Source organism: Taurulus bubalis (genome assembly GCF_910589615.1).
Source record: "Taurulus bubalis genome assembly, chromosome: 4".
In the NCBI taxonomy this organism is placed as follows: Eukaryota; Metazoa; Chordata; class Actinopteri; order Perciformes; family Cottidae; genus Taurulus; species Taurulus bubalis.
Genome location: NC_136592.1, coordinates 12120887 through 12147186, shown reverse-complemented (window position 1 = coordinate 12147186; position 26300 = coordinate 12120887). Strand labels below are relative to the sequence as shown.

The following is a 26300-nucleotide window of genomic DNA, read 5'->3' as shown; positions in this document are numbered from 1 at the left end:
CCACACTGCAGATACTTATCTTTAAATATCTGTGGTTGAAAATAATTACACACGTCTAAATTATAATAGTGCATTATATACTTTTTGGCACTGCTTAAGAACGTTCTTGTTGACTCAGCTGGCTGCCAGTCTTGTGCTGCTTTCATATGCTGGAAGAAGTGGAAGCGTGGGATTATATTCACGTGTTTAACTTGGACGGTATTCATGTGTTTAACTTGGCACTCACAAACCAATTTATGTTTAATAATACGTTTAAACCAACAAGAAATGTATATCAGCTATCACTCTTATCTGTACACGAAACTTGGAGGTAAAGTTGGCAGCAGGTTAGCTTAGTTTAACATAAAGTCTGATCGCTAGCCTTGCTCTGTCCAGAGGTAACATACTAGCACATATAAAAAGGTCACTCATTAATTATTTGTATCTTGTTGGTTTAATCCTTCAGTTTTTGAATGGATGAAAATGGACGTTTCTCTCCGCTTCCAGTCTTTATGCTAAACTAAGCTAACCAGCAGATGGCTGTCGCTTAATGTTTCACATACAGATATGTGATGAGTGATATTGATCTTCTAACCTTACTATTAGCAAGACAGCGAGTACATGTATTTCCCAACATTTTAATTTATTCCTTTGATTGACGGGAACTTGGTATCATCAATTGGAAGGTTTAATTAAAAGTAAACAAGGTATGCTTATTAAACACACTGTACTCAACAGAGCAATAGCTCTACAATAGTTTTGACGGCCCAAAATAATCTGACCATCTGATAAAAGCAGGTCTTATTTAATTATTGCAACGCTACTGTTATAAAATGGAAATGTTTGTTGGGTTTGATGAATCTTTGCAGTTGAAACTGACAATAATTACCTAAAACTTCATGTGTGTAATAGTTTTTGGTTAAGAACTTAACAAAGAGAAGTGCTGTCGTTTTGGTGAATGCTTGGGTTGTATTGTATATTCATATTTCAAAGGCCACCTGAAATCATTTCCAACCTCCTGCTGCTCAAACAATAAATAACATTGTTCACCGCCACCAATGATATCTGCTACTTTTATCACATTCTTAGTCTTAGTAAATTAAAGCAAAGACATATTTATTATAGACTGGTGTTTACTTATACCATTCTCACGCTGATAGATTACGATCACAGGCAGGCAGGGTAGAGGTTATTGCCGACATTACATTATACCCCTCTGGTAGGTGAAGACCACCTGAAAGTTACATTCACACAGAAAAGTCTAGGATGATTATTAAATGTGCTACATTTATGTAAAAATAAAATAAAAATCAAAGTATAAAATCAACAGTTGCTGTGAAGAAACCCTAAAAATGTACAAGATGTGTAATAATTAAAATTTAAAAAGCTTATAAGCACAGGTAAAACAGAGAACTCACAATATCTTTGACACATACATTGAGGCTCGCAACATAATGAGATCCAATTGAAAGCAAGATGCAGGCACTGGTGGCAAGATCCTTTGTTGACCAGTTTGTAACATGATGTGCTCAGTTCAGTAGAAACGTAAAACGTGTAAGTAGAAACGGTCTCATGAAGTTCAAAAAGCACACCAGGTTCCCTTTAAATGATGGGTTGCATCCGTCTACACAGTAATTACAAACATAAGTGCTTGCTGAAAAGTCTTTTAGCAGGGTCGTTGGCACATGTTGTCGTTTGATATAAAAGTGTTTATATTTTCTTGTAGAATCTAAATTCACATGACAGAGAGATCTGTGCACACAGACATAATGGAGGTCTGAAGCATCCTCAGTCCTTGACTCGAGGTATGTTGTATGAGTAGTGTACCAGAGGAAGGCCTCTGCTCTGACAGAAGCAGGCTCTGCCACAGGCCTGAACCTGGTCTGAACTGTCCGACACAAACGAGTCCCCCTCGTCTGCGTACTCAGACTGAGCAGAGGGTGTGCTGCTGTCTGCCCAAAACCCCTCTGCACGCTGGCAGACTGCTGCTCCCGCCAGGAGGGTGGGACAGCTGTGAGACTTCATCAAGTGTCTGCAGACTGTGGAGGACGAGGGAGAGCAGGTCCTGGCATGCAGTGCAGCCTCACACTGCTCGCATACAACCGTCTCTCCACAAAGCTGGGAGTACATCCCACAGTCAAAGCCCAGGTGGGCGGAGGAGCCACTGTCTGTGAGCTCCGACCCTCCGCCACCAGCATCTCCGTGATTTTCAGCACCAGCCTTCACCTCTCTTGTCAAGCCTCCGCGGCCGCGTAGTCTTAACCAGTCCTCCCTGAAGGCCGGGCTGAAGAACACGTACAGCACTGGGTTCAGGCATGCAGGTAATGGGAAAAAAATTAGTGTAACAGACTTGGCAATCTCCGGGCCGCCGGCTGTAGAGCCGGTTAAGAGAGGGGCAAAGGAGAACGCTGCCACGGGGCAGAAGAAGATGCAGTTGGTGAAGATGAGCCAGGCCACATGTCGCAGGGCACCCGTCTGCTCCGGATCTGCCAGTTCCACTCTGCCCAGGTGGCAGTACAGCTGGGTGTACACAGCTGCAGTGAACAAGTAAGCCAGTGCATTGAGGAGCACCAGAACCACTGTAACACTCAGAGCTGGACTCTCTCCACCAGCAAAGGGCAAGCAGAGAGGAGAGGCGGATTGGTCACTTAAACTCAGCAGAGGCAGGCAGGCTCCAGCAGCAGCCAGCAGCCCTAGTAGTCCTGCAGCAAGGCTGAAGCGTCGATCTCCACTCCAGCACCCGCGATGGCTGCTGACGTTCCTCCTGGGCGACATCATTACCTTCCCGAGTATCGTACGCACGGCCACGCTGCGTTCAACAGCTGCCAGTGAGAGTAACAAGACCGCCCACTCTGACGAGAAGACGGCCAGAGCTCCTGTGACCTGACAGCCAGGGCCCATCTCCCACCACACACCGAACTCAGCAAACGAGCCCCAGGTGGCAACATCGAGCACGGTCAGCACGCCAACATACAGGCCTGTTAGTAGGTTGGCCAGGGCCAGTAGCCCCATCAGCAGCCGGGCAGGAGAAAGAGATGGAGTTAGGGAGTGGTGGGAATGGCCTGCAGCTCTATGTGTGGAGGAGAAGGTGGCCACCAGCACCAGGCTGTTAAAGACCAACGACACCAGACAGATGAACCAGACGGTCAGACGAATCATCCAGTTACCCAGCAAGTGCTCACAAGGCTTGAAGGCTCCTGAAGACAGAAACAATGTGGTTGCTCAAGAGTTAATAATACTTAATTTCACAATATACTGTATATTTTTTGATTATTTCACAAAACAAAAGATATTAAAAGCTGTTTATTGATTACCTGGTGAAGGAGAGCAATGCATAATCATTGAAATTCTTTCTACATCCTCCCCTCCTAAAAAAAAAGAAAATGTCATGGAAGAAATGTTAAAACGAGGATCTTAATTAGTAAGTAGCTGGGCCAAAAGAAGTAGTCGTGTGTAAACAGCAGCTAACAGTTAACAAATTGCTTTTATGTGACTTTCCCATTTGTTTTTACTTGCTATATAACAATTAACAATAGTTTAATAATTACATCTTCCATAACATGAAATTATTATTTTACCATGGTGTTAAACTAAAATAGTATTTAAACACATACAGTAAAGACTAGTTTACCATCATTTTGGACTAATTAAAAGGATGGTGAATAGGGCATGTTTTTAAATATATTTTAAAAAGATAATCTCATCTTTTTAGTAATTAAAAAGGGACACATCTGAAGTATGTGCATGTGAGGTATAATGGTCTTGAGCTTTAATAAATTATAAAAATCAGCCCATGTGCACAGATATGCACACAAAATACACTTTCTTGCTTTTTCTAACTGTTCATGAAGTTTCCGTCGACTTTGCATTTTTCACGACAAGTAAAATAGGAAATGTTAGGTATTGAATGTTTTAGAATTTAGCTTATTTTATGCAATAAAACACATTGTTACTGACACAGAAATACTGCACTACGCAGTATGTGAACAGTTAAAAAAAGGGCCAGGCCAGAGCAAGTAAAAATTAAAAACACAAAACAAAGCAAAACTGTCATACGTCCAACATTCACATCTGATATCTGGTGGTTTGGCAAGAAATAATGCTGTTATCAAGCTCATCTACCTGGAGGCTAATGTAAAACACTTTTTTGTTGCTTTTATGTAAATAAAACAAAAATAGTTGAGCCAACATGTGAAGCGTTCCAAGGAAAAGACTGACTGCACCATTCCCACCTGAAGATTTCTTGATGTCGTTTTCCTCAGATGAACCCATCAATGAGTCACAGCCAACAAAAGCACAGCATTGGTAAGCATAAGGGACAGAGATAGACCTGCAAATAAACAATGTTCATTCAGAAAGGCTGTGAGCATTCTGCTGAGGTCCAGTGTCGAAAATACAGATCGTCCAGTATCTTAATGCCTCATTGGGAAAAGCATATATAACGTGTTTGTCTGCAGGCTGAAGGGTCTGAATTTGACATGAAGGGTCTGTAAATGTATAAGATAATTTCTAATGATTTCATTAATAGTGGTATTGTGTAATGTATATTCATATATCAATCATTTGAGATAACATAAGGCAAACTATCTAAAAGAAATCTGTGTAAGGGCTACTTTTGATCTATTTTGTTTTTTTCAGCTATTTATTTTCTAAACGTGTAGCTAAACCTTGTACAATTTCTTTGGTTTACAATATTACAAATCACATTGTCCCTTAACCTTTTATACGAGTAATTGCCACTTTGTGATCTTAGTGAGTGGTGGTAGAGCGCTGACAGAAAGTGAGGACAGAGATCGGTGGGAGATCACAGGCAACAAAAGTCCCCAGGCACCAAAAATAGAACGTTTCAATTACATAGTCAGCACCAAACAGAACACTTGAAATAACAGAACTTGACAGTAGATCACAGATGTTCTTCCTTACCTGAGTTTGGGCAGGTTTTTTGCAGTCAAAACATTTTTCATCTGCGGGTTCCCAGAGAGTTTCAACTGACTGAGTGCGCTCAGTCCAGTTGTTGGAATCACAGTCAGAGAGTTCATACTCAGATCTCTGCAAAAGGAAAGACAAGACATTAGCAATTTCATTCTGTACACAAGAGTCAAATTTAGTGATGGTACGCGACTGGAGAGTTATGTATTCAAAAAGGTCAGAGAGGGTAAAATAATACCTAAAAATAATAATAATAATAATAATAATAATAACAACAACAACAACAACAACGCTCATCAGTCATACTCACAGGTTGGTGAGTGCAGTGAGGGAGAGGAAAGCATCTCTGTGGATAACTCGGATTTCATTTCTACTCAGGTCTCTGTAAAACAACAACTCAGTAACTCACATTTCACGCATAAATATGTGTTTCTACAGCATCCAATGTGTGTGACTTACAGCAAACGGAGTGCAGAGAGACCCTGGAAAGTGTCCCTGTCAATTTGTTGAACATGGTTATGTTGAAAGCTTCTGTAGATTGAAAACCATAATTTTGGGTTATTATAAACAAGCATGAATACATTTAATACTTCAATAGTTTGTTATTACATTATAATCTTTTCATCTCAAATTATGATCTGTATTCTGAGATTTTAAGATCAGTGAACTGACTGCTACATGTTCAACACTCACATCTCCTGCAGTCGAATGCAGCCCTGAAGGGACGGCAGCTCCTTGATCTCGTTGTAGGACAGGTCTCTGATGGAGGAAAACAAACAGCTTCAACAATTAGATAAATGGGAAGAATGAAAAAAAAAGTTGGATTGTTATTCATGCTCCACTTTGTAAGATACAATTGGTCTACAATAAATTTCCTAAAACCTCAGTATGGCCCATTAACTAAAATTACTTTTTTTTGTTGAATGAATGGTGTGTTAAAACTATAGTTAAACCATCACACTATACTGGGGCAATTTATTCTGTCCCGCTAAATTCCTAAGGATCTTAAATCTTCGACAAGTACCATCATTTGCAGAAGATATATTTTGCGCACTACTGCAGGACAAGGAAGGAAAAATCTCTTACAGCGTCCGAAGTAACTTGAGGTTCTCGCACAGATCAGCGGGGATGAACGATATCTGGGTTCCCGACAGGGTCCTGGAAATTAAAAGTCTAATTAGTCACTCCTGAGACGCACAAAAGCACAAAGCATGAAACGATCCTGCATCCAAATTCACTCACAGACTCTCAAGATTATTAGTCCACGCCAGGATGGGGAAGTCCTGCATCATGCTGGCCCCGCGCAGCATCCTGAAGCACACATGATGACGAACAGTAAAATCACAAAGTCAGAACATCAAAACATGAGTTGTGGATTGGACTTAAAAACACACTTAAGTTGTATTTAAGTCAACAAGTTCAGACCAAACTTTTTAACACTGATTTGTCAGGAGTCATGCCTGACAGCGGGACTTACAGAGAGTGCAGGTCAGACAGATTCTGGAAAGCCGAAGCGCCCACGGAGGACAGAGGGTTGTCGTACAGATGTCTGAGAGGGCAGCAGGAACAGAGGGGGGAGAGTTCAAACCAAAATCATTTACTATGCAAGAATGGCACCATCTTCTGGACATTCATCTACTGAAACCTCACACGGTCAGCTGATACTATATTTGTGCTGGTACACTCAAAAGTGAGTTATTAGTGTGCTGTGTCTGTTTCTACATAGTGTCACTGAGTTTGACCTTACATGGTTCGCAGCAGGGGGTTGTTATGGAAGGCCCCTTCAGGTATGGAGGCAATATCATTGCTGTGAAACCCGCTGCAGGAAGAATATCAAGGACACAGCGTGAAGACACTTTGCTCAATATGAAACCCTGACATAATGAGTAAGTTAAGTTGACGTAAGAAAGACCAAAGGAAATGCTGCAAAAGGCAAACCGCACAGTTCAACCAAAGAAAAGCACAAATAAAAGAAAGGTGTGGATTAGCTATTACTGTCTTCTATAGAAATCAAGGTCTGTCAATTGATTCAAATAATCCTTTCATTAACTACTCGATGTGCTCATCAAAACCAGGAAACAAGACTTGAGCTTTAAAAATAGAGCACAGATGTTGAAGCATAAGATTTCAGAAATATTTAAGAATATTATAATAGAGAGGATGAGAGTCATTGTTGGCCCTATCTGTATATGAACAGGAATAGATGATATTTGTGATTTTAACAATTCACTGAGTAACAAAAAAGAGGGCAGGTTATAACTGTTTGGCTTCATTTAATGTGTGCTCTAGTTTTCACCTTATTTAGTTGAGAGCTACTTTCTCAGATATGTGTGTGTTTTGAATCACATAAAAACTAGAAGATATAAAAGTGTCCTTCTTTCTCTGATGAGTTAACTGGTCCCTGACTTTAGTGCCAGTACCATATGGAGAAACAGAACGATATACTCACAGTTCCTTGAGTTTGGGCAGGGCCTCTATTGCTTTGGGGAAAACCATCATGTTGTTGAAGTTTAGATCTCTAGGAGACGGGATTCAGGAAGTCAGCGCTATTGTCTTGCATTTTCACGGAACAAGTTCATTCCACTAATCAATGGTACATTCAAACAACAAATTATATAAGTAAGCATTGATAACAGGGCTGTTAACTTATCTGGTTCTCTCCATGACTGCTGTCTGCACAAAGTCAAGCACTTATTATAAATAACTAGGATAAGTAGCATCGTTATCATTCTTTTAAAATAAATGACTTGCTAGCAGAGCTGAATGATTTACTCAAGCAGCAATAACCAATGAACAATTAACCAGTATAAATGCTTAAAGAACATCCATATTCCCAATGACTAATCGCTAGTTCCCTAGACATTCATGAGATTATAAGAAGTCATAAATTGTAAAAAGGTTCTGAGAGTCCATCTTCCCACTGCTTGTTTTTTCCAACACCAGAAGATAAGAATTTGCAAAGATATGAAAAGATAGAAAGACAGAAAATCCTCAAATTTGAGAATGTGGAAAAGTCCAATGTTTGGCATTTTTACTAATAAATGCCAGAAATGATAACCCATTATTAAAAACGTAAATTTTCTGTCTACTGACTTATCAATGAATGGTTATCATTTCATCACAACATGAAGCAGCACAAGCAGATAAACAGCACACTAGAAGCCATTGCAGAAAACTTTTATAATTTTAATATAGGCCCACATGTGGCCTAGTGTCCACTGTGCAGAGTTATTATGTAGGAAAATGTAAAGACTGGATCAGCCTTTGCAGATATCTCATGTTAAATGTATGAGGGCATCCTCAGTCGCCTGTAAAGGTGTTGTACAGTAGCTGTTTCTCATTAGGTAAAGCTGTCACAGAAATATTTTTCATGGCTGTGTGGCAGGAGGAAGTGAACAGTGGGAGGGCAGATTTGATAAGCATCATGTACTTTGCTCTATTTATCTTAGAGCAATTAAAGGAGGAAGTGAACACAATGATGTCTGAAGGACCGGCGCAGAGGTGGGTGGGGGAGCTGTTCGCACACAAACACTCATACGCACACACACACACACACACACACAACTGTATGACTGCACTCACAGTGTCTCCAGGTTCACAAGTCCAGAAAAACAGGTGTCACGTATCTCCTTAATTCTGTTGTTATGAAGATGTCTACAAAAGCAAAAGCAGTTTTACACACATCTGTGAGATGTTCATACCCTGACAGATTTTAAATAATCTATCACATTCATCATGTGCTTTTATATGAGGTTCCACAAATAATCTCTGAATACTAGAGTGTGATTTATGAATCAGGTGTCTCTACTGTAGTGTGTATGCTATCCTTGCCTAATAGGTTCAAGGTCTTTTCTTCCTGTTTACCCTGACATGTTTATGCTAACCCTGCAGCAATACCACTCAGAGTGTGTGTGTGTGTGTGTGTGTGTGTGTGTGTGTGTGTGTGTGTAGTCCCCCATGCATAAAACATCAAGATAATCTTGATTTTACATTAATGCTCTGAGTCAAGTAACTTTTTTTTAAAGTGTTGTTACCATTCAAACCCCAATGGCATATTTCAAGCAAAAATGTATGCAAAAACACAGCAGGGCATGAGTAGCTCCCCGTTTTGTTGACCTATTAACTGTAAGCAGTGGAAATAAACACTACAGTATGTTTGTGTCTGGAATCAGATTTGCAGTCGCTCAGAGGATACATTCAGAGCTAGAGCAGGAAACAAGGAGAGGTACTTTGCATTGATTTGTGGTGACAGAATAATGCATACGATACATGAAAAACTAAACAGGAATTACAGCCCGTTTAATTTAGAGCAGAGAAGTAGCAGCACAGTCATGCCTAACTAAGTGGACAGAGTTAGACAGAGAAATAAGATGAGAACACATAATGACTTTCACTTCTTCAGCTACTCCCTCAGGTTATTTTAGTCAACACAAGAATGTTCTCAGTCAGTGTACCTAGTTAATTAAGGTTTTTAAAAAAAGTACTCCAGCAGGTTGTTCCTGCCGAGTTATTTACTGTATAGGTCTGTGAAGACTGCAGGCAAAGTCCTCCTGGCTGTCCTAGGGACGTTTATTTTAATGACTCTGAAACCGTTTATTACTCACTTACTTTTTAAAATTACGTAAAGCTTGTAACTCATGAAACGCCATGATATATAATTGTCCAAATCAAGTCTGATGGTTTCATGACATAGCCACTTCACTTTACAAATGTTGTCCTTCTGAGTATTTTTGTAGCTTTGTTTAGTGGTGACGTAAAATACAATTGACTGCACCGGGTGTTTTTTTCTTACTCTACACATTGTGGCAAAGGCTGACTGGTCAAAAACATTAGTGAAACATATATACAGTAAATACTTGTACTTTAACACTACTGAGCAGATCTTTACTTAAACCACAATTAGAATAGAAGCTGAATATAACTTACAGCACAACTAGACTGGTAAGGTTTGCGAAGGCGTTGTCTGGTATGTACGAGATGCGGTTGAGCGCCAACGTCAGAGCCTGAAGGTTCGCCTGGTGTCGCAGAGAACCGACCGGGACTTCCGTCAGGTTGTTATCATCCAACCAGAGGTGGCGAAGCTGCTGAAGGCCTTCAAAACTGTCTTCTGGAACTGTCGTGATGTGGTTTGCATCCAGCCGACTACAGAACAGAGGAACAAGGAAAAGGTATCTATTCATTAAATCCATATGGTATTGACATTACCTTCGGCATATTACGCTGCTATGAATGCCTTACAAACAGCAATAAAACAACAAAGAAGGTTTTATATTCATCGTATGACACAAACTCAATCGTTACTTTCATTTTATTGTCACTTTTCTAGGTCATGGCCATGGTGAGCGAAGAAGCAAACAGAAAGTTTGTCAAATCCATCTATTAAGGTCAGTTTATCCTGGGTTTGACCTATAGTCTCTACCCAGTTAGTTAAAAGCAGTTAGCTGCACACAAAGCTCCAATTATTCTGTTCTATCATCAAGTTTTCAACCAAACGTGGACTTCTTCAAGGCATTGAAATGTCTTGGAAAAATGTCAATGCAATGAGCAGCACCAACTTTTGATGTGCATTAGTCACAGCTGAATGGCGTTTGCACCTGAAATGGTTCCTCAACGAAGAGGAGCAGAAGCTCAGAAGGTAAATCTGATATATTTACTTCACATTTCGTGAGAAAATGTGAATATAGTAGAGCATTATACCCAAGTTTCATGACGTGAATATTCAGGGGCTCTGATGTTGACTGTTACTCATTGACTATATTGTACTACAAAGCAGTGGCCCTGCAAATTCTGACCAGGAGCCAATAGCTTGGTGGTATAAAAGGACATTTATATGTAAGCAGTATTATGAATGCACAAGTGTTCTTTTCACCATCACCACCCTGTTTTCTCCTGCTATCCTCCCTCACTGAGTGTCTCGCCCTCCCTCAAAATTCCTCAAGTGTCTGGGCTGGAAGGAAAACAGTCTTGATTGACATTCAGCTCTCCAAACCTTTATACAAACCGAGAACTGGCTCTGTCAAAGCATATTACTTCAGCTACAGACCTTAAAACCCTCACAGAGAAAAGACATCTGTTAAAAAGAAAGAAGAGCGGGTGAAAAACAAAGAGGGGAAGCAAGGGACAAGGGGAGGGTTATAGAGGGGTGATAATAGAAGAAAGCTGGACTTTCAGTAAGTTTCTCCAGCAGGATTAATTCCTCCATTGGTTCCTGGAGGAGGGAAATATAGAGACATGTACATATCACAGTCTCAACGAAACTGACATTCAGTGGTCGCAGAAAACCGATGCAAAAACTGAAGGCTAGTGGAGCAGGAAGTTGTGAGAGGGCTGACAGTTAAGAGTAAACACGTGGAAAAATACAAGTTCCTGGAAAACTCAACAATCCAAAACAAGAAGAGAAAAGTTAGCAACAGATCTGCTGAATAAGACTGACCTACATTTGCACAGGGCTATGGCTGGGCTTAGTGCAGCAAGAGTAAAGTATGTGATATGAGTGGAACCGCCCCATGATGACATCAACAAAGTCTTGAGTAAATAATTGAGATTTCAACAGTTATTCTCAACTTGGAGGATGAGTAAAGTCTTTACTCTCATACTATGCCCATCTTACAGTCGGGTAACATAATTGATGTTTCTAGTCTAAACGTTTAAGACGTGTTGTTTGGAGCAACAAAAATACCAGATATTAATGTGTGATTTTTCAGTGCATTAAATAGCAATCCATTTCATAGTTGTTGAGACATTTCACATAAAACCACAAATGTGAACTGCAAGATGGTGGAACTAGAGGACAATCATTGGGATTCATCTTTAAAAGAACCATGAATATCTGTACAACATTTTAGTTTGTAGTGTCTCATCCTTGACACAAGAAATTTCAAAAACTGTTAAAAATGATCAGGACAGTCGAAGTCCAAGTACTGATCTCAATTTTACACAAATCTTTATTGTATCTCGTCTGACGTTCAGACTGAGAAATCAGTGACTTCAAAGTAAACTCCATTGTTGCCGATAGTGCCATTTCTGCATGAATTTGTTCAGATGATTTTCAGCACCAGACGTTTAGATACATTAGTTGATGTTTTATAGCACTCCTGTTGCTTTTAATATTATCTTTGTGCCAAACAACCATGTTCTAGACAGTTGCTAACAAACACTGTGCATTCTACTCATGATAGTGTAAAGACACTGAAATACACTGAAATTGTGGAAAAAATAACTATTAACATCATTAATTGAAATTTCTTGAGAAAACACAGGCATTAATGAAAGTCACAAGCAGCGCTGGTGTGACATCATGGCCCGAGTTAGCAGTAAGTATCTCCCTAATATAGTAAATTTGGGACCGAAAGGTCCACTCGAAGATCAAGGTTCTTTGAGCAGACAATTGCGTGTGTGTGTGTGTGTGTGAAATATGACTTACAGAGACTGGAGAGAAAGGAGAGTCTTCAGGGCTGCACCGGGCACAGTCTTCAGCTGATTATTCTGGAGCATTCTGCAGGTAAAATGGCAAAATGATGACTTCAACTCAATTCACAACACTTTCTTGCACTATAGACTGTATTTAAAACAATGTGTATCCACAGATATAGCTGATGCCAACTATGTAAGGGAGCATTGTGAAGGCCTCCTCGGTGCAGTTTTATTGTTGATTATGTGGCGCCACACTGAGCAAAGCCGTCTTCCTGATTCCTGATACTGTTGCCAGGCTGATGACTTAACTTTAAACACAGACTGAGTTATGAAGGTAGCCATCTTCATGTTCACTTTTAAGAGCCTGTAAAATTTTATGTTTACATGGTTGCAGCATTTTGTAGAAATGGGGTTCGTTTGAGCTGCATAGTCAAAATACTTGTTTGTTTTCACCTGTGTTTTTACAAGTAACGATGTGAATGAATCACATGATACGATAAGCATATAAAATACCTCCATGTGTTTGTGTTTTCAGTCATGTCACCAAGACCTCCCCTGTAGATCAACAGGACTTTGCACTTTTGGCCTGTTGCAGAATCAACAGGGCAGCGCTTTGTGTGTTGTTCAATGTGTTCGAGTCTGTGCAAGCACACTAGGGCGTGCTGCCCAATGTCAATTATGCAGAATTATTTTTTACACATGAATTGTTTGCAATTCTGTGTTAGGTGTTTTCACAGCTACAAAAGATGTTGGGGCATGGATAAAAAAAGGCATTTAGTCTATCCCAGGGTGAATATAAATTGTATGACTATGTTTAGGGTGGCAATAACAGACGGCACCACAAACTGCAATATTTACTCTCTCCCCGAATATGTGGAAAACTTCACACAGTCACGAGTGTGTGTGTGTGTGTGTGTTTTTGACGGCGGTGGTGGTGGTGACAAGGGGGTGCATGCTTACAGGACTTTGAGCTGATGCAGTCCAGACAGGGCTTCAGGGTGGATGAATGACAGGTCATTCCCTGCAAGTCGTCTGTAGTGAGAGAAAGAGTCACATGTATATAATTTGGAAATTTCTCAAAATGTTTCAAAGCTACAAGATACATTTCTGAATAAAGCAATGCATAGTGTTTAAAGAACCCCTCCACATCCTGTGGCTCAGTAGATTAGGTTCCAGCTCTCAGGCTGAACGTGGGGCATGGGGTGTCAAAGACATGTGTCTGTGCCTTTGCCTGTTGTCACTTAGTCCGTCACTCACAAGAGATTAGAGCTGTTCCTGGATATCCCCTCTTTAGATCCCTTTCTGAGCCTCCAACCATTACTATTCAGTGCGTGAAAAAACAATTCACCCCTAAGAGGCTGACACAAGCAGTCCAGCTTTGTGACAGTCTTCTCCTTGTAACATTTATCAGTGGGAAGCTTCTTCGGTCCCTGCATGAATTACTTTAGACTGAGGGGACACCTCCCTTTCCTGTTGGGAACAGGAAGTCTATAGGAAACAGGGGTGTAAATAAGTAGGGGACTGGCTGACTGGGACAAGTATACTGGCCTCAGAGATTAGCAACAAATGTATCACTCTGCAACGAGAGTCAGACCAGACCGAATTCCCTGCAACAAGATCTGCCGTTGGTGTGAGCCTGAAGATCGAGGCTCAAGACTGTGTTAGAAGATTACGTACCCTTCATGTAGACTCAAATCTCACACATTTCCCTGAATTAGAGAGCTACTTCAACATAAGGCATTTTTGTAGCATAGCTGCGAGTTGACAAGTCATAGCACTGAATCAGTGAAATACCTGTTCCATGAGCATACTTTATGACAGTGTTAGGCAAACAGCTCTCCGACTAAAATGTTGAGCCCCCCACGAAAGTTTTCCCTTCCATAATTCTCACAAAGGTTTTCAAAAACTGATATATAGCCTACATCTGTGGGCCATATCTGTCCATTTGAAGGTCATTTTTGCTGAAAATAACTGTAAATGTGATTTCTTCCTGATATCGGTCAATTAATCGGCTATCTGCTTTTTCCTGCGACAAACCATCGTTATTATATCTGCATTTAAAAATCAACCGTCAGTAGATGTCTAACATGAAGCACGTGACTTAAACGTCCAATGAAGCTTCTGGTCCACAGATGGTATGGACAATGGCAGCAAATAAAAACATCAGATCTGTGTGGATAAAATAAGAGAATGCCATTGTCCTGAAATTAATACATTAAAATAACATAAATGTAATATTTCCATCATATTTTTTACATCGTTTTTCACCCTTTTGAGGTTCAGCACTCTTTTAATCATGTCATTTTGTTGTGCCCTCCTTTTCTGCAATGGCTTTGTGTCACTTCACCCAAAAATCTGTGCCACCAGCTGTTGATCTCACTGATACATCCACAGCCTTCAAGACGTAATCTGCACTTATCGTCATGACTACAGTACAAGTTGTCACACGCAGATAGACGCCTACAAATTGAAAATGACACAAATCTTGCCTGTAGCTGGTCATTCTTGTGATTTCAATTATCAAGGGACCAATGTGCCTAATATATCAATATGACTTAATGCCATAAGAACTCACACAACCCAGAACATGCAATCATTGTCACAAGCCGCTAACCACCACATGCAAACATGCTTTGACAAATCATTCAGATATCCATCAGGTTTCACAACATAAAGAGCTTCTCCTCGCCTTGCATCTTTCAACAAATGCGGTACATGTCCCCCTAGGCTTTGACAAGGAAAGAAGAATGTGCTAAATCTCGTTGAGAAAAGGCTAAATCCTCTCCTTGTGCAACACCACTCCTACAGCTCTACCTTTGTCAAAAGCAAATTCACAAAGAGCCCTGCAGTTCACTCTGGCAGTTAAGGGCGACAAACATAATTTAGCACCAACACATTTTTTTAAAAGACATTCAGGGTTTACATTTGGCTGAAACAATACAAATTCACTTTCTTTTCAGGAAACTACTGTGGCAAATAAGCACCGCTCCCCCATGACAGGCTCCCACATGTCGTACAAACCTTTTTGTACCATTGTTGGTACAGGTAGTCGTGACATTAAGCCGGTGGGTTAATTTCCTGTGTTTATGTTAGCAATGTAGATATTCTTATTGCAATGTCCAATAACCATGTAACAGAGTTGTTAAGTTAGAGGAGCTATTTCAGGCATCACTGTTCCAGAAGTAAAAGTCACATTAATTTTCCCACAGTCAATGTGACTCAGTTGGAGCACTTGTATCAGAATCACACTTCCCTGGTTGAATCAACAGCACAAGAGATTAATTTGGAGCAAAACAAAACAGTTATAACACACAATATGTGTGCTGCCAAAAACCCTAATGTAGAGTTCCTCTTCAAATTATCATACTAAGATTGATCAGAACAAACATATCAGATGTGAGCCAACACTAAATAGGATGTCATGCCCTGCCATATTTAAATATAGTTATTGTTACATTATAGTTAAGGATAAATTATACTGGTATGGATTTTTCAGAATATCTTTCAGTCAAATTTATACAGAAACAAATATTAAAAGAAAAACAATCTTTACAGCACACTTTTTAGACAAATGGTTTGAAAACCATGTGTTTTACACAAAATATACAGTTTTTATTGAGATATATATATATATACACATATACACTATACACTCACCTAAAGGATTATTAGGAACACCATACTAATACTGTGTTTGACCCCCTTTCGCCTTCAGAACTGCCTTAATTCTACGTGGCATTGATTCAACAAGATGCTGAAAGCATTCTTTAGAAATGTTGGCCCATATTGATAGGATAGCATCTTGCAGTTGTTGGAGATTTGTGGGATGCACATCCAGGGCACGAAGCTCCCGTTCCACCACATCCCAAAGATGCTCTATTGGGTTGAGATCTGGTGACTGTGGGGGCCATTTTTGACAGTGAACTCATTGTCATGTTCAAGAAACCAATTTGAAATGATTCGAGCTTTGTGACATGGTGCATTATCCTGCTGGAAGTAGCCATCAGAGGATGGGTACATGGTGGCCATAAAGAGATGGACATGGTCAGAAACAATGCTCAGGTAGGCCGAGGCGTTTAAACGATGCCCAATTGGCACTAAGGGGCCTAAAGTGTGTCAAGAAAACATCCCCCACACCATTACACCACCACCACCAGCAGCCTGCACAGTGATAACAAGGCATGATGGATCCATGTTCTCATTCTGCCCAAAATTGCTTGAATCACCTTTCTTTCCCATTCTGACATTCAGTTTGGAGTTCAGGAGATTGTCTTGACCAGGACCACACCCCTAAATGCATTGAAGCAACTGCCATGTGATTGGTTGATTAGATAATTGCATTAATGAGAAATTTAACAGGTGTTCCTAATAATCCTTTAGGTGAGTGTATATATATATATATATATATATATATATATATATATATATATATATATATATATATATATATATATCTCAATAAAAAAAACATCAAATAACAAGACACTTGAAATCATTCCATCAACAAAATGCAGCATATCTAGACCCAGATGTCATTGCTGCAATTTACTGAAGACGTATAGAGAGACTATCGGTCACAGGTTGTTTCAAGACTATAAACAAACTGCAAAGTAGACAGAGCATATCTGTCATCACGTCTGCGGAGCTTTGTGATGCCTTTGGCAAGAAAGGAAGAGAGCAGAGGAGCTTGCGTGACTACGAAGGAGGATATATTCCTCCCTCGTCTCGTGTCCTGTATGAGGGCGTCCAACTCTCTTTTCTCTTCCTGATCTCTTTCTATGTCAACTCTTTCTCTCCTTGTCTTTGGCCTCGGGGCCCATGCTCTGGTTCACTGACATTGCTGCAACCGTGGAGCGAGAAAGTCATCTACCAAAGTTCACTGAGACAAGCCTGCAGATTTGTTCCAAGAAAAAAATGTTAAACAAACATATATAAACTGAGGATATATGTCAATCAATGACACCCCGACGACAGTCCATCCACTATGATGACCTAAGACAAGAAAAGAGTAGTAGCAAGACTCAGTGTTTCTTTCTTTTTTTGCCTCGTTGTCATGGAAACAATTGTTTTGCCCTCTTCCTTCCTGCCTTGCATTCCTCCACACAATGCGATGAAAAGTAAATTGCCTTTCGACAAAGCAGATTGGAGTGGTGTTTGGAAAAGAGGGTGCAGACTTGGCCGGCTGAAAGATGCACGAGAGCTGAAGAAACACACCCGCAAAAGGCCAAGTGGAGCTGGAACCGCTAGCGTTTGTTCACTCACTGGTCATTTTGCTTTCTCAGGACTGCATGTTACCTGATATCAGGTAGACAGATTTGTATCTCTGACTCCCAGCAGCAGCGAGCCAGACAGCAGAGTGTGTAAAGAGTAAAGAAATAACAAGCACCCACAAAGATTAGAAGTACGGCACTCAACAAAGCCCCAGAGCACAGATGTGCTGTAGTCACCCTGATAATCCCTTAAAAGCAAAAATCCACACAGGATGTCACGTGACCATTGCTTCAATACATGTTGTCTCACCTCACCTTTTTAATTGAGCTTTACTGCACCTTTTGTAACAGCCCTTGTTCAATTCATGAATGGTTGAGTGATTCGTAACCTCACGTAATGCTGCACTTATCTTCTTCAGCTGAGAAGAAGGGCATGCTGTGCACCTATACTGCGTGTGTGTTTTGCAGCACGAACTCAAATAACCAGGTGCATACGATAAGCCCTCATGTCAATATTGTACAGAGTAAATACATCAATAGCAAGAAGGAGAAAAAAAATGAGGCATGTACTCACAGTTCTTCCAGATAGGGGAAGTTCTTGAATACAAATGCTGGAAGCTCAGTGATGTTGTTCATGCTCAGGTCCCTGTGAAAACAATCAATCATTTAGAAAGACGCCTCAATCTCTGAATTAATTCACATTTAAATCACTTTGATAAAAACATGTTACCGGTTACATTTCAAACTTTTGTCATTTCAATCATGTGTATTGCTTTGCTTTTGTAATAGTGAAACCCTTTTAAAACTTGGTTTTGAATAGCGATGTATAACGTTTTATTTAAACGGCCTTAAATTGCATGAATGATGCAGTTAAGATATTAACACAACAAGGTTTTTTGGATGCATAACATAATACATACAACCAATAGGATAGTTGTGTCACGCATCCTTTATGGCAGTTTAAGTCTTTTAACTGTGCCTGCATGAGTTCCTTGAAAAATCCCTGCTCTCTTGCCCCGGGGATCTTCATTTTTCAAACTTTCAAGTAAAGATAGGCATGTAGCAGCATGAAAGATATGCACACAGGACTTGATTTGCTTCCCCACAAAGCTAATATGAGTATAGGGCTTGTATTTTTATAATTAAAAAAAACATACGTATTTGCTACTGAAAATATGTTAAATGTGTTGAAGTAAGTTACTGTCACATTAAAAGAGAGGACAAAAGGCTGCCATAGGTCAACTAAGGAGACCAGTGAGAGCAAACTCAGCTCTGGATCCCTAATCTGATTAGGAATCCAATAACCTGCCCCCGCCCCCATATGTGAAGACGCGGGACATAAAGACTGAAAAAACATACGAGATTCGCAAATTAAGCAACCCCCTGTCCCCCTTCACTCTCCAACTGGCCATCTTGAATTTCACTGCCATATCTCTCTAGGACCTTGTGTGTGGGCCCCTGAATCCTACAAGGTTCATATTGCCCTTCCGCTGCAGTCCCAATTGCGTGCACACGCACATGCACACACAGAAAGGCGGGCCCTGACAGAACCCTCATCATCCCTGCGACCTATGTCCCATCTCCACTTACCTGGTTATCCAATTACCACACAGACTGTGCAGCTACAACAAAACTTTCATTAACAACCACTCCTTATCGTTCTTTTCAACCAAGGCAACATCTCTGGTGGTGCTTTGCAACCACTGCTGCAGATCTGCCACCACTAGTGGTAAGATGGATACATCCCCAAACCACATTTTAAACCGTTTAACAAAATCTTCCGCAGACTGTTGACTGGTTTGGTCTGAACCACATGCAGGGCTGGGGAGAACAGGAGGCCTGCATGACTCTATCACACTTCCTCCCTCCCTCTGTGTCTGGCTGCTTTACTCATCAAGGTCCTGGCCTGTCCCGGCTAAGATAGATTGAAGGGGACACTAAAAATGCAGCTGTGATAAATGATTTCAAGCCTAAACGCTTCTACAAACAGGTTCAGTTAACCTCTATCCCATGTGTCATTTGGCTTCATTTTAGCAGAGAGGAAGCACAGAAATAATCTCAGAGGTAGCAGACATGCTTTGAGAAAAGAAAAATAAGGCCGCTACGGTGAAGCATGAACATATGCTATAAGTCAAAATACAATTTCTGTGCCAGTCAGTTAACACAGAAAAACTACATACTAAACGTTTTAAAACTATGTATAGTGTGCTTGGTTGAAATGTTACATTTAAATGCACAGTTACATTTTTAAACATGAAGCGCAAATCTGCAGCCAGTTGCACCTACCGTTTGTAAGTCCTGGCCTGATTACAGTGTGCTGACCAAGTACAGAAATACTAAATAACCACACAAACTCGTACAAGGAGCCTACTTGTTAATCAATATTTGCATCTAATGATTACTGGGTGTAAGTATTACTATTTCAAAGGGCACAATAAGCTTAATAATTGCAAACTAGAATTACCGCCTTGCAGTTGTATGCCTCAGTCAATTTGCAGTTTACATCCACGTCTGCCCAAAATGTTATCACTTCAGCATTTTTTATCTTGTTAGACATTTGTGTGAATGTCATAATTAGCATGTACAGTCTGATGTTATGGCCAAACATTTGTTTTATGAGGTCACAGTCAATGTTCCCTCTAATTTTTTTCAGCACTGAGCAACATTTTTTTTTTCTGAGCGCACATTTCAGCACTGTGAGCAATTCGCAACCACGCCATCTGCCGAAAATGACCACAAGCCTGCGTTAGCCATAGGGGATTCAAAGAGATGACAGCAAATGCATCAATGTGTATACAAGGTTGATATTTATTCAATATCCTTTATAATGGCTGGACTTTGGGAACATTTTAATGATGCTGTTTTACCAGTCAGTTTAGTTGAACTTAAAGGATCTTTGTTGAACTTCAATAAGGGGAGGTTATGACTGGTTCACTGGTTATGACTGATAATGATATATATAAAAAAATAAAAGTATCAAAGGTGTTTAGTCATTTCTCAGCAGGTACAACATTTAAGTGGAACTTCATTGAAAGAAAAATGCTAATGCAGTGCTTAACAATAAGTATAGGCCTATTAAATTGACATGGTGTCATTTTTCCTAAAGGTAGCCTATATAAACAATTTAATAACTTCATATTGTTCATATTTAAATATGTCTGAAAGTTTCATCCTACCTGTGTCAGTTTGGACTATTTCATCTCGCCACTCATGTTTGAACTTTAGACAGACCTTTTTCTGGGCCGCCTGCTCTGCCTTTCTTCTCGCCATGGTAGCCTATAACTGCTGGAGTAGGGCCCGCCAAGAGGAGCCTAAACAGCGCCGGCCCTAGCTCATGTGGCGCTCTGGGCAAGCTTCACTCCTGGCGCCCGGAGGAGGATAGCGGGGGTGGGAGGTGCTAACGGAGGCAGAGCGCTAGCAGAGGTACAGAGAGCGCATGTCGAGAAACGGGACGCTGATTGGCCAAGAAGACTCGACACGTCAAAGATCTTATTATCGTGAAGATGGCTCACTCCTATCTCAGAAACACTGGCGCAAAAAAAAAAAATCGTTTGTGCGGTCTGAAAAATCTATTGCGCGGCCACTTCGACTGGCCTGCGTGGCCGCGCACGCACGCACGCATCTTAGAGGGAACACTGGTCACAGTGACCTTACACTTCATCCAATTCTAATCAGTTTATCCTTGTAAAGTGAAAATGTGTACCATAGTTGAAGAAATTCCCTCAAGGCATTCCTGAGATATTGCTTTCACGAGAATGGGACGGACAGACGTGAGGTCGCAGTGACTTTGACTTTTGACCACTAAAATCTAGATCAGTGACATCCTTGCATTCAGGTGGAGGTCTGTGCCAAATTTAAAGAAACTACTTTTGGGCGTTACTGAGCCATAGTGTACCTCTGGACAGACAACCTGACAACATCATGCCTCCGGCCACCGCTGTCTCCGGCTTACTTTAGTAAATCTTGACATCTGACCAAACCATACAACCAGGGAAGGAGTTAGATTGAGGTCTTAGCCAGGAAGGAAGAAACTGCAATGACATAAGTTGAGAGTTCATTGACTCCTGCTGGAGGTTTCACCAGAAGGACAACAATCTGTGCAGCAGTTCACAAATTAAGTGGACAAAACAAACACACTCTTAGAAAAGAGATGCACATGAACAAAGATCCTGTGATCTGAATTAACTACAATCCAACATGTTGGCCATAATGCAATCTGTAATACCTCGGGGAAACCAGATAGAGCTACTGTATAGTTCATCCGTCTAACACTGTCCAACACTAAATAATAACAGATTTTTCGAGATCTTACAGAGATCCCTTTAATTTAAGTTTTTATAACTTTTTAGAAATCATGTGTTTACACTCTTTTCTCTTATTTTTTGTAATCAGGCACTGATTGACAACTAGACGTATTTCAAGACAAGAGTAGCTGCATCACTCCTCACAAATAACGCATCACATTAGGCCAGTGGTGGAATGCATCATAATTTCCTCAAAACATACAATTAACAATGCTGTGTATAACCAATAATTAAACTGTTGTTGCAACACACTCCCAGGCCTTTCCATGTTCCACTTTAAGTACAGGAACAATGCCATGACAAGCGATACTATGCAAAGTTTTGTCAAAATCTACTCAGCGTTATCAAATAAGTGTGTGTGATGCATTAACGGTTATTACAACAAATAGTAAATATACACACATTTAGAAGTTAACTTTTCTATATTGTACCACATTAATAACCGTCAGTTATTTTATGGATGAATAAAAAATGTTTTTAAAAATTAGCAGCTATCCCTTCTGCTCCATTTCAGACAATACTACACTTCGTAGTCCACCTGAATAAATGTCAGCTACCTAGGAATACCTATAGGATAGTCGTAGAGCTAGGCAGTATGGCCAAAAATTCATATCACGGTAGTTTGTAAGATTCTGGCGGTTTCACAGTATATTACGTTAAAAACAAACTACCATGTCCAAAGACTTTGGTCACTAATAATACTAAACATTAAGCATATTTACAATACAAACCATTTAAGTTGAAAACCAGTAATACATGTGTAACCAACTCAACTTGGGTTCATATTTGAAGTTTTGAATATTGGCACGAGATTCAGAAAACCAGCAGCAATTAACAGTCAGAAACGATGTGATGGGGGATGGGAATAGGTCTATAAGTGGAGGATAGTGTTGGGGAGAGAGCGTTAATATTCTCTCATCCACAAGTCATCCTGTTTGGGAGTGGGAACCACTGACTGGCTCCTTTCACCTCTGCTGACCAAGAACAAAAGTATCATTGAGTTAAAAATGGATTGAGGGCACCAATGGTGGAGCCGGCAAGCTCCACCAGCAGAGTGCAAGACCCCTGAGACGCCACTCCTCCTTTTCCCCTAAGTCTCAACCTTGTTCAGGGTATGAAAGGACCGAACAACTGAGAAGCAATCTCTAATAACCCGGTCTTGCTGTCTAAAAATGCACAAGAGTTCAAGCAAACACTGTATCGAAATAGTGTGAGAGACTTGGTGGCAGATAAGCTACATACCTTCAAAAAGGAGTGTTTGCTTTGTTACTGGCTGAGGGGCCTACTTTTTCTCTCATCTGCTTTTCTGTGACAGGCCTGTTTCCATTGCAGATGCCAAAACTCAAGCCCCTGTGGGATGTAGGTGAGAGTCCACTCCAACCTCGTCATATGATTTACTGTAAAATGTGTGGTTTTCTATTGCCATGAGATTGAACGAAAGCAAAGGGTACAAATCAACAGCAGGGAGGCAACAATAGAGATCACCTAAAATATGGTTCCTTGTATTGAGGCCTTCTTGACCTCTGCGCAGTGCTACGCTTACTAAATTTGCACCTTCCTTTCGGTTGTTGGCACTGACTAGACAATGTTGTTTTTTTTCAGTGTCTCTTAGCCATCAAACTGTTTGTGAAGACATGATGACTGCAAAATAACTAGTACAAGTTCAGTTAAAATGTTGTAATGCCAAAACACTCATATGGGATTTTTTTTCCTTTACACATCAGCAGACGATTGTGGGTCCATTAGCACTGAGAGAAGGAGCCCTTGCAGCTGCAATATGTCTCACTAATCCATCATGATCCCTAACCCCAGTGCTCCACATACAAAAGACGAAGGGAGTGGGAGAGGACAACTTAAGTTCAAGAGACCAGGAGAACAAATGAGAGCAGGACAGAGAGGGGGACAAACAACCTTTCACATATTTGTGAAAGGTTGAAGCGAATAGATGAGGCAGTTTAGTGCTTAAAATGTGTCACATAGCATTTAAATACCCATGCAAGAAGATAGCACAATCTTAAAAGCAACTAATTGTTTTCTAATTTGGCATAAAATAAGCCTGCAGAGTATCAGTAAGGTCTGCGAAATCATTTTGTTGTGGTCGTACCATACATGTCAGACTGCCAATAATAAGGAAAACGTATGGTGAGACTCTCAGCTGTAAGCAGTAGACTTTAGTGTGAAATGTCTTGAGAGCCTGGAATATGAATCCACTACCTCTTGTTTACTTAAACCAACACTTTCCGACCAATCAGGATTTCAAGTTGCACAATATATTAGTTCTGGGTTAGCGAGGCTTTGGCCACCATTCTTAAAAAGGGGACAAAAACAGCAGAGTTTCTCCAAACAAGAACAAACCTTAAAACCTCAAGGCGACTGTAAAATGCAGGTCCATTTCAAATAGATGGGTGCCTATGTAATCTTAAAGTCATAACTTCTTCTATTTGTTTTTGAGGGAGAATAGTAATAACAAAATGCCACAATAGATTGCTGTTTTGAATGCTGTTGCCAAGGTGGTTACTTTAGCTTATGATTAACCCTGAGGTTGTGAAACCAACTGAGCAGTTTGTTCATGAGGCAATCATCAACTGTATCTGCACCACCCCATAAAGATCCCACCTTACCTAGTGCACATGCGCTTCACTTTTTATTAAAAAGAAATGTGTGCCCTTCCATGAAACAGTAGTTAAACTCATTATCAGACTTGTGGCGAGAATGTATTAATGGTCCTCACAATTATTTGTTATGAAACACAATGCTGGCTATGATCCATGCATTACTCAACCATATCTGGCCCCGAGTTTGAACTCAGCACTCCTAACTTTACTTTGTGGTTCGGTCACATAACATTTTCTCACCAAACCTTATAGGGGAGCTCACTAAAATACCTGTGAAGATGCAACCTGCTGCTGGACAACAGATACAAAACAACAATTTAAAGAAACATATGGAGGGCTGGCGGCCCAAATAGGGCTAAACCAAATCATGTTGATCTTGAAATGGAGAAAAAAAACTCATCAACATGTCTAGAGAAACAAATTGTTGATTAATAGAAAAGTAATCAAGAATTACGGTTATTGATTCATCATTTAGTCTTTAATCAAGCAAAAATGTTCAACATACACTAGTTCCAGCGGCTCGACCGTTTTATAGAATTGTAAATGTAATATATATTTTGGTTTGACTTTGAGAGAAAAAAACTAATAGGTAGACAGCAATTCAGCTCTAGACACATTTTTAACTATTCTGATTTTTTTTTTTTTTTTTTACAAGAATAAATACAGAAACTAACAATTATTGTCATTATCGAATGTGGCAATTGTTTTCTCGCTTGATTGTTCATCAAAAAGGATTGTGTCATGACCATTGCAATTTCCAAGAGTCCAAGATGATGCACAACTTCAATATATTTAGTTTAGTCTACTATCTACTACATCTTATAAAAAAGCTGAAATCAGAAAATGTTACTCACTTTTGCTTAAAAAATAACTTGTAAAGTGATTAATTGATTATCAAAAGAGCTGTACATACGTTTTCTGTAGATATATTCAACTATAAAATCATATCATAAATAACATCATATATAATCATTAGTTGCAGTCTCACATTACACATGTCTACTAGAACAATAGTAGAAACTGTAAGCTGTCTTAATGTTGTTTCATAGAAGGATTCACTTTTTGGCTGCAATTGAAAGTTGGTACAAGTTGTCCAGCTCTAACTGTGCTTAGTGTAACTGAACTGAAGGAGTTTCTAATCATTATCCATGTGCCATAATCCTCAGACTCTTCTCAACAGCTTGATTAGGCCATGTTGTTCCTCTGTTGGACCATCAGTAGAAAGTTCCCCGCATGGTGTTGCATGTGCATTACTCACTTGCGATGTAAACACAGGCCTTTACGGTGAGGCATTTGTAAGTGCACATTCGTGTGCTGAGGTTTCCCAGTGGATCGGTACTTACAGGTAGTAGGTGAACGCACTGAGCCCGGTCGGGACGGTGGTCAGTCCTCTCCCGGAGCAGTCTACACCCCCATCTTCATCGCAGCTGCATGAGGGCGAACAAACGGCCGCCGACTGCCCTTGACCGGCGGCTCCAGGGCGAAGGAAGCACCACAAACATATCCAAAACAAATCCACACGCATTGTCTCCTCGTCGGTTCAGGTGGACGCGGTGAAAAAGGGAGGCCTTTCTTTGTGGTTTAATTTATTCCGGACGTCGACTTTTCATGTGGTCGGTCGGTTGAGGCACGAAGAGATGAAGCAAAAAAACAACAACATATAACGCCCGAGCACTTGATACATTCACGAGCCCGACCCCAAAATGTCCCTGTTACCGGTCCAGCTAACGGTAACGACCAGACGGAGTCTTCGAAGAGCAGCGTTGTACCTTGCTGCGAAACATGGCTCAGCCCCCGTGCGTGTGTCGTATTAGTCCATGGAAATAAAGTAGCAGCGCTGGCGACAGGAG

At 40.4% G+C, this 26300-nt stretch overlaps 1 protein-coding gene across 1 annotated transcript; it reads right to left on the bottom strand.

Annotated features, from left to right (window-relative positions):
- Nucleotides 1-803: 803 nt before the first annotated feature.
- On the bottom strand, nt 804-25975 carry lgr4 (leucine-rich repeat containing G protein-coupled receptor 4; the record flags this gene model as incomplete). The annotated part of the gene is made up of 18 exons (XM_079217607.1): nt 804-3176; nt 3294-3347; nt 4212-4309; nt 4903-5028; nt 5219-5290; nt 5368-5439; nt 5602-5667; nt 5995-6066; nt 6151-6219; nt 6386-6457; nt 6656-6727; nt 7358-7426; nt 8491-8562; nt 9835-10050; nt 12332-12403; nt 13282-13353; nt 18106-18177; nt 25794-25975. The coding sequence occupies 18 exons, from the start codon at nt 25973-25975 to the stop codon at nt 1768-1770; spliced, it is 2937 nt and encodes a 978-aa protein (XP_079073733.1). The 3' UTR covers nt 804-1767.
- Between the last annotated feature and the right edge of the window lie 325 nt (nt 25976-26300).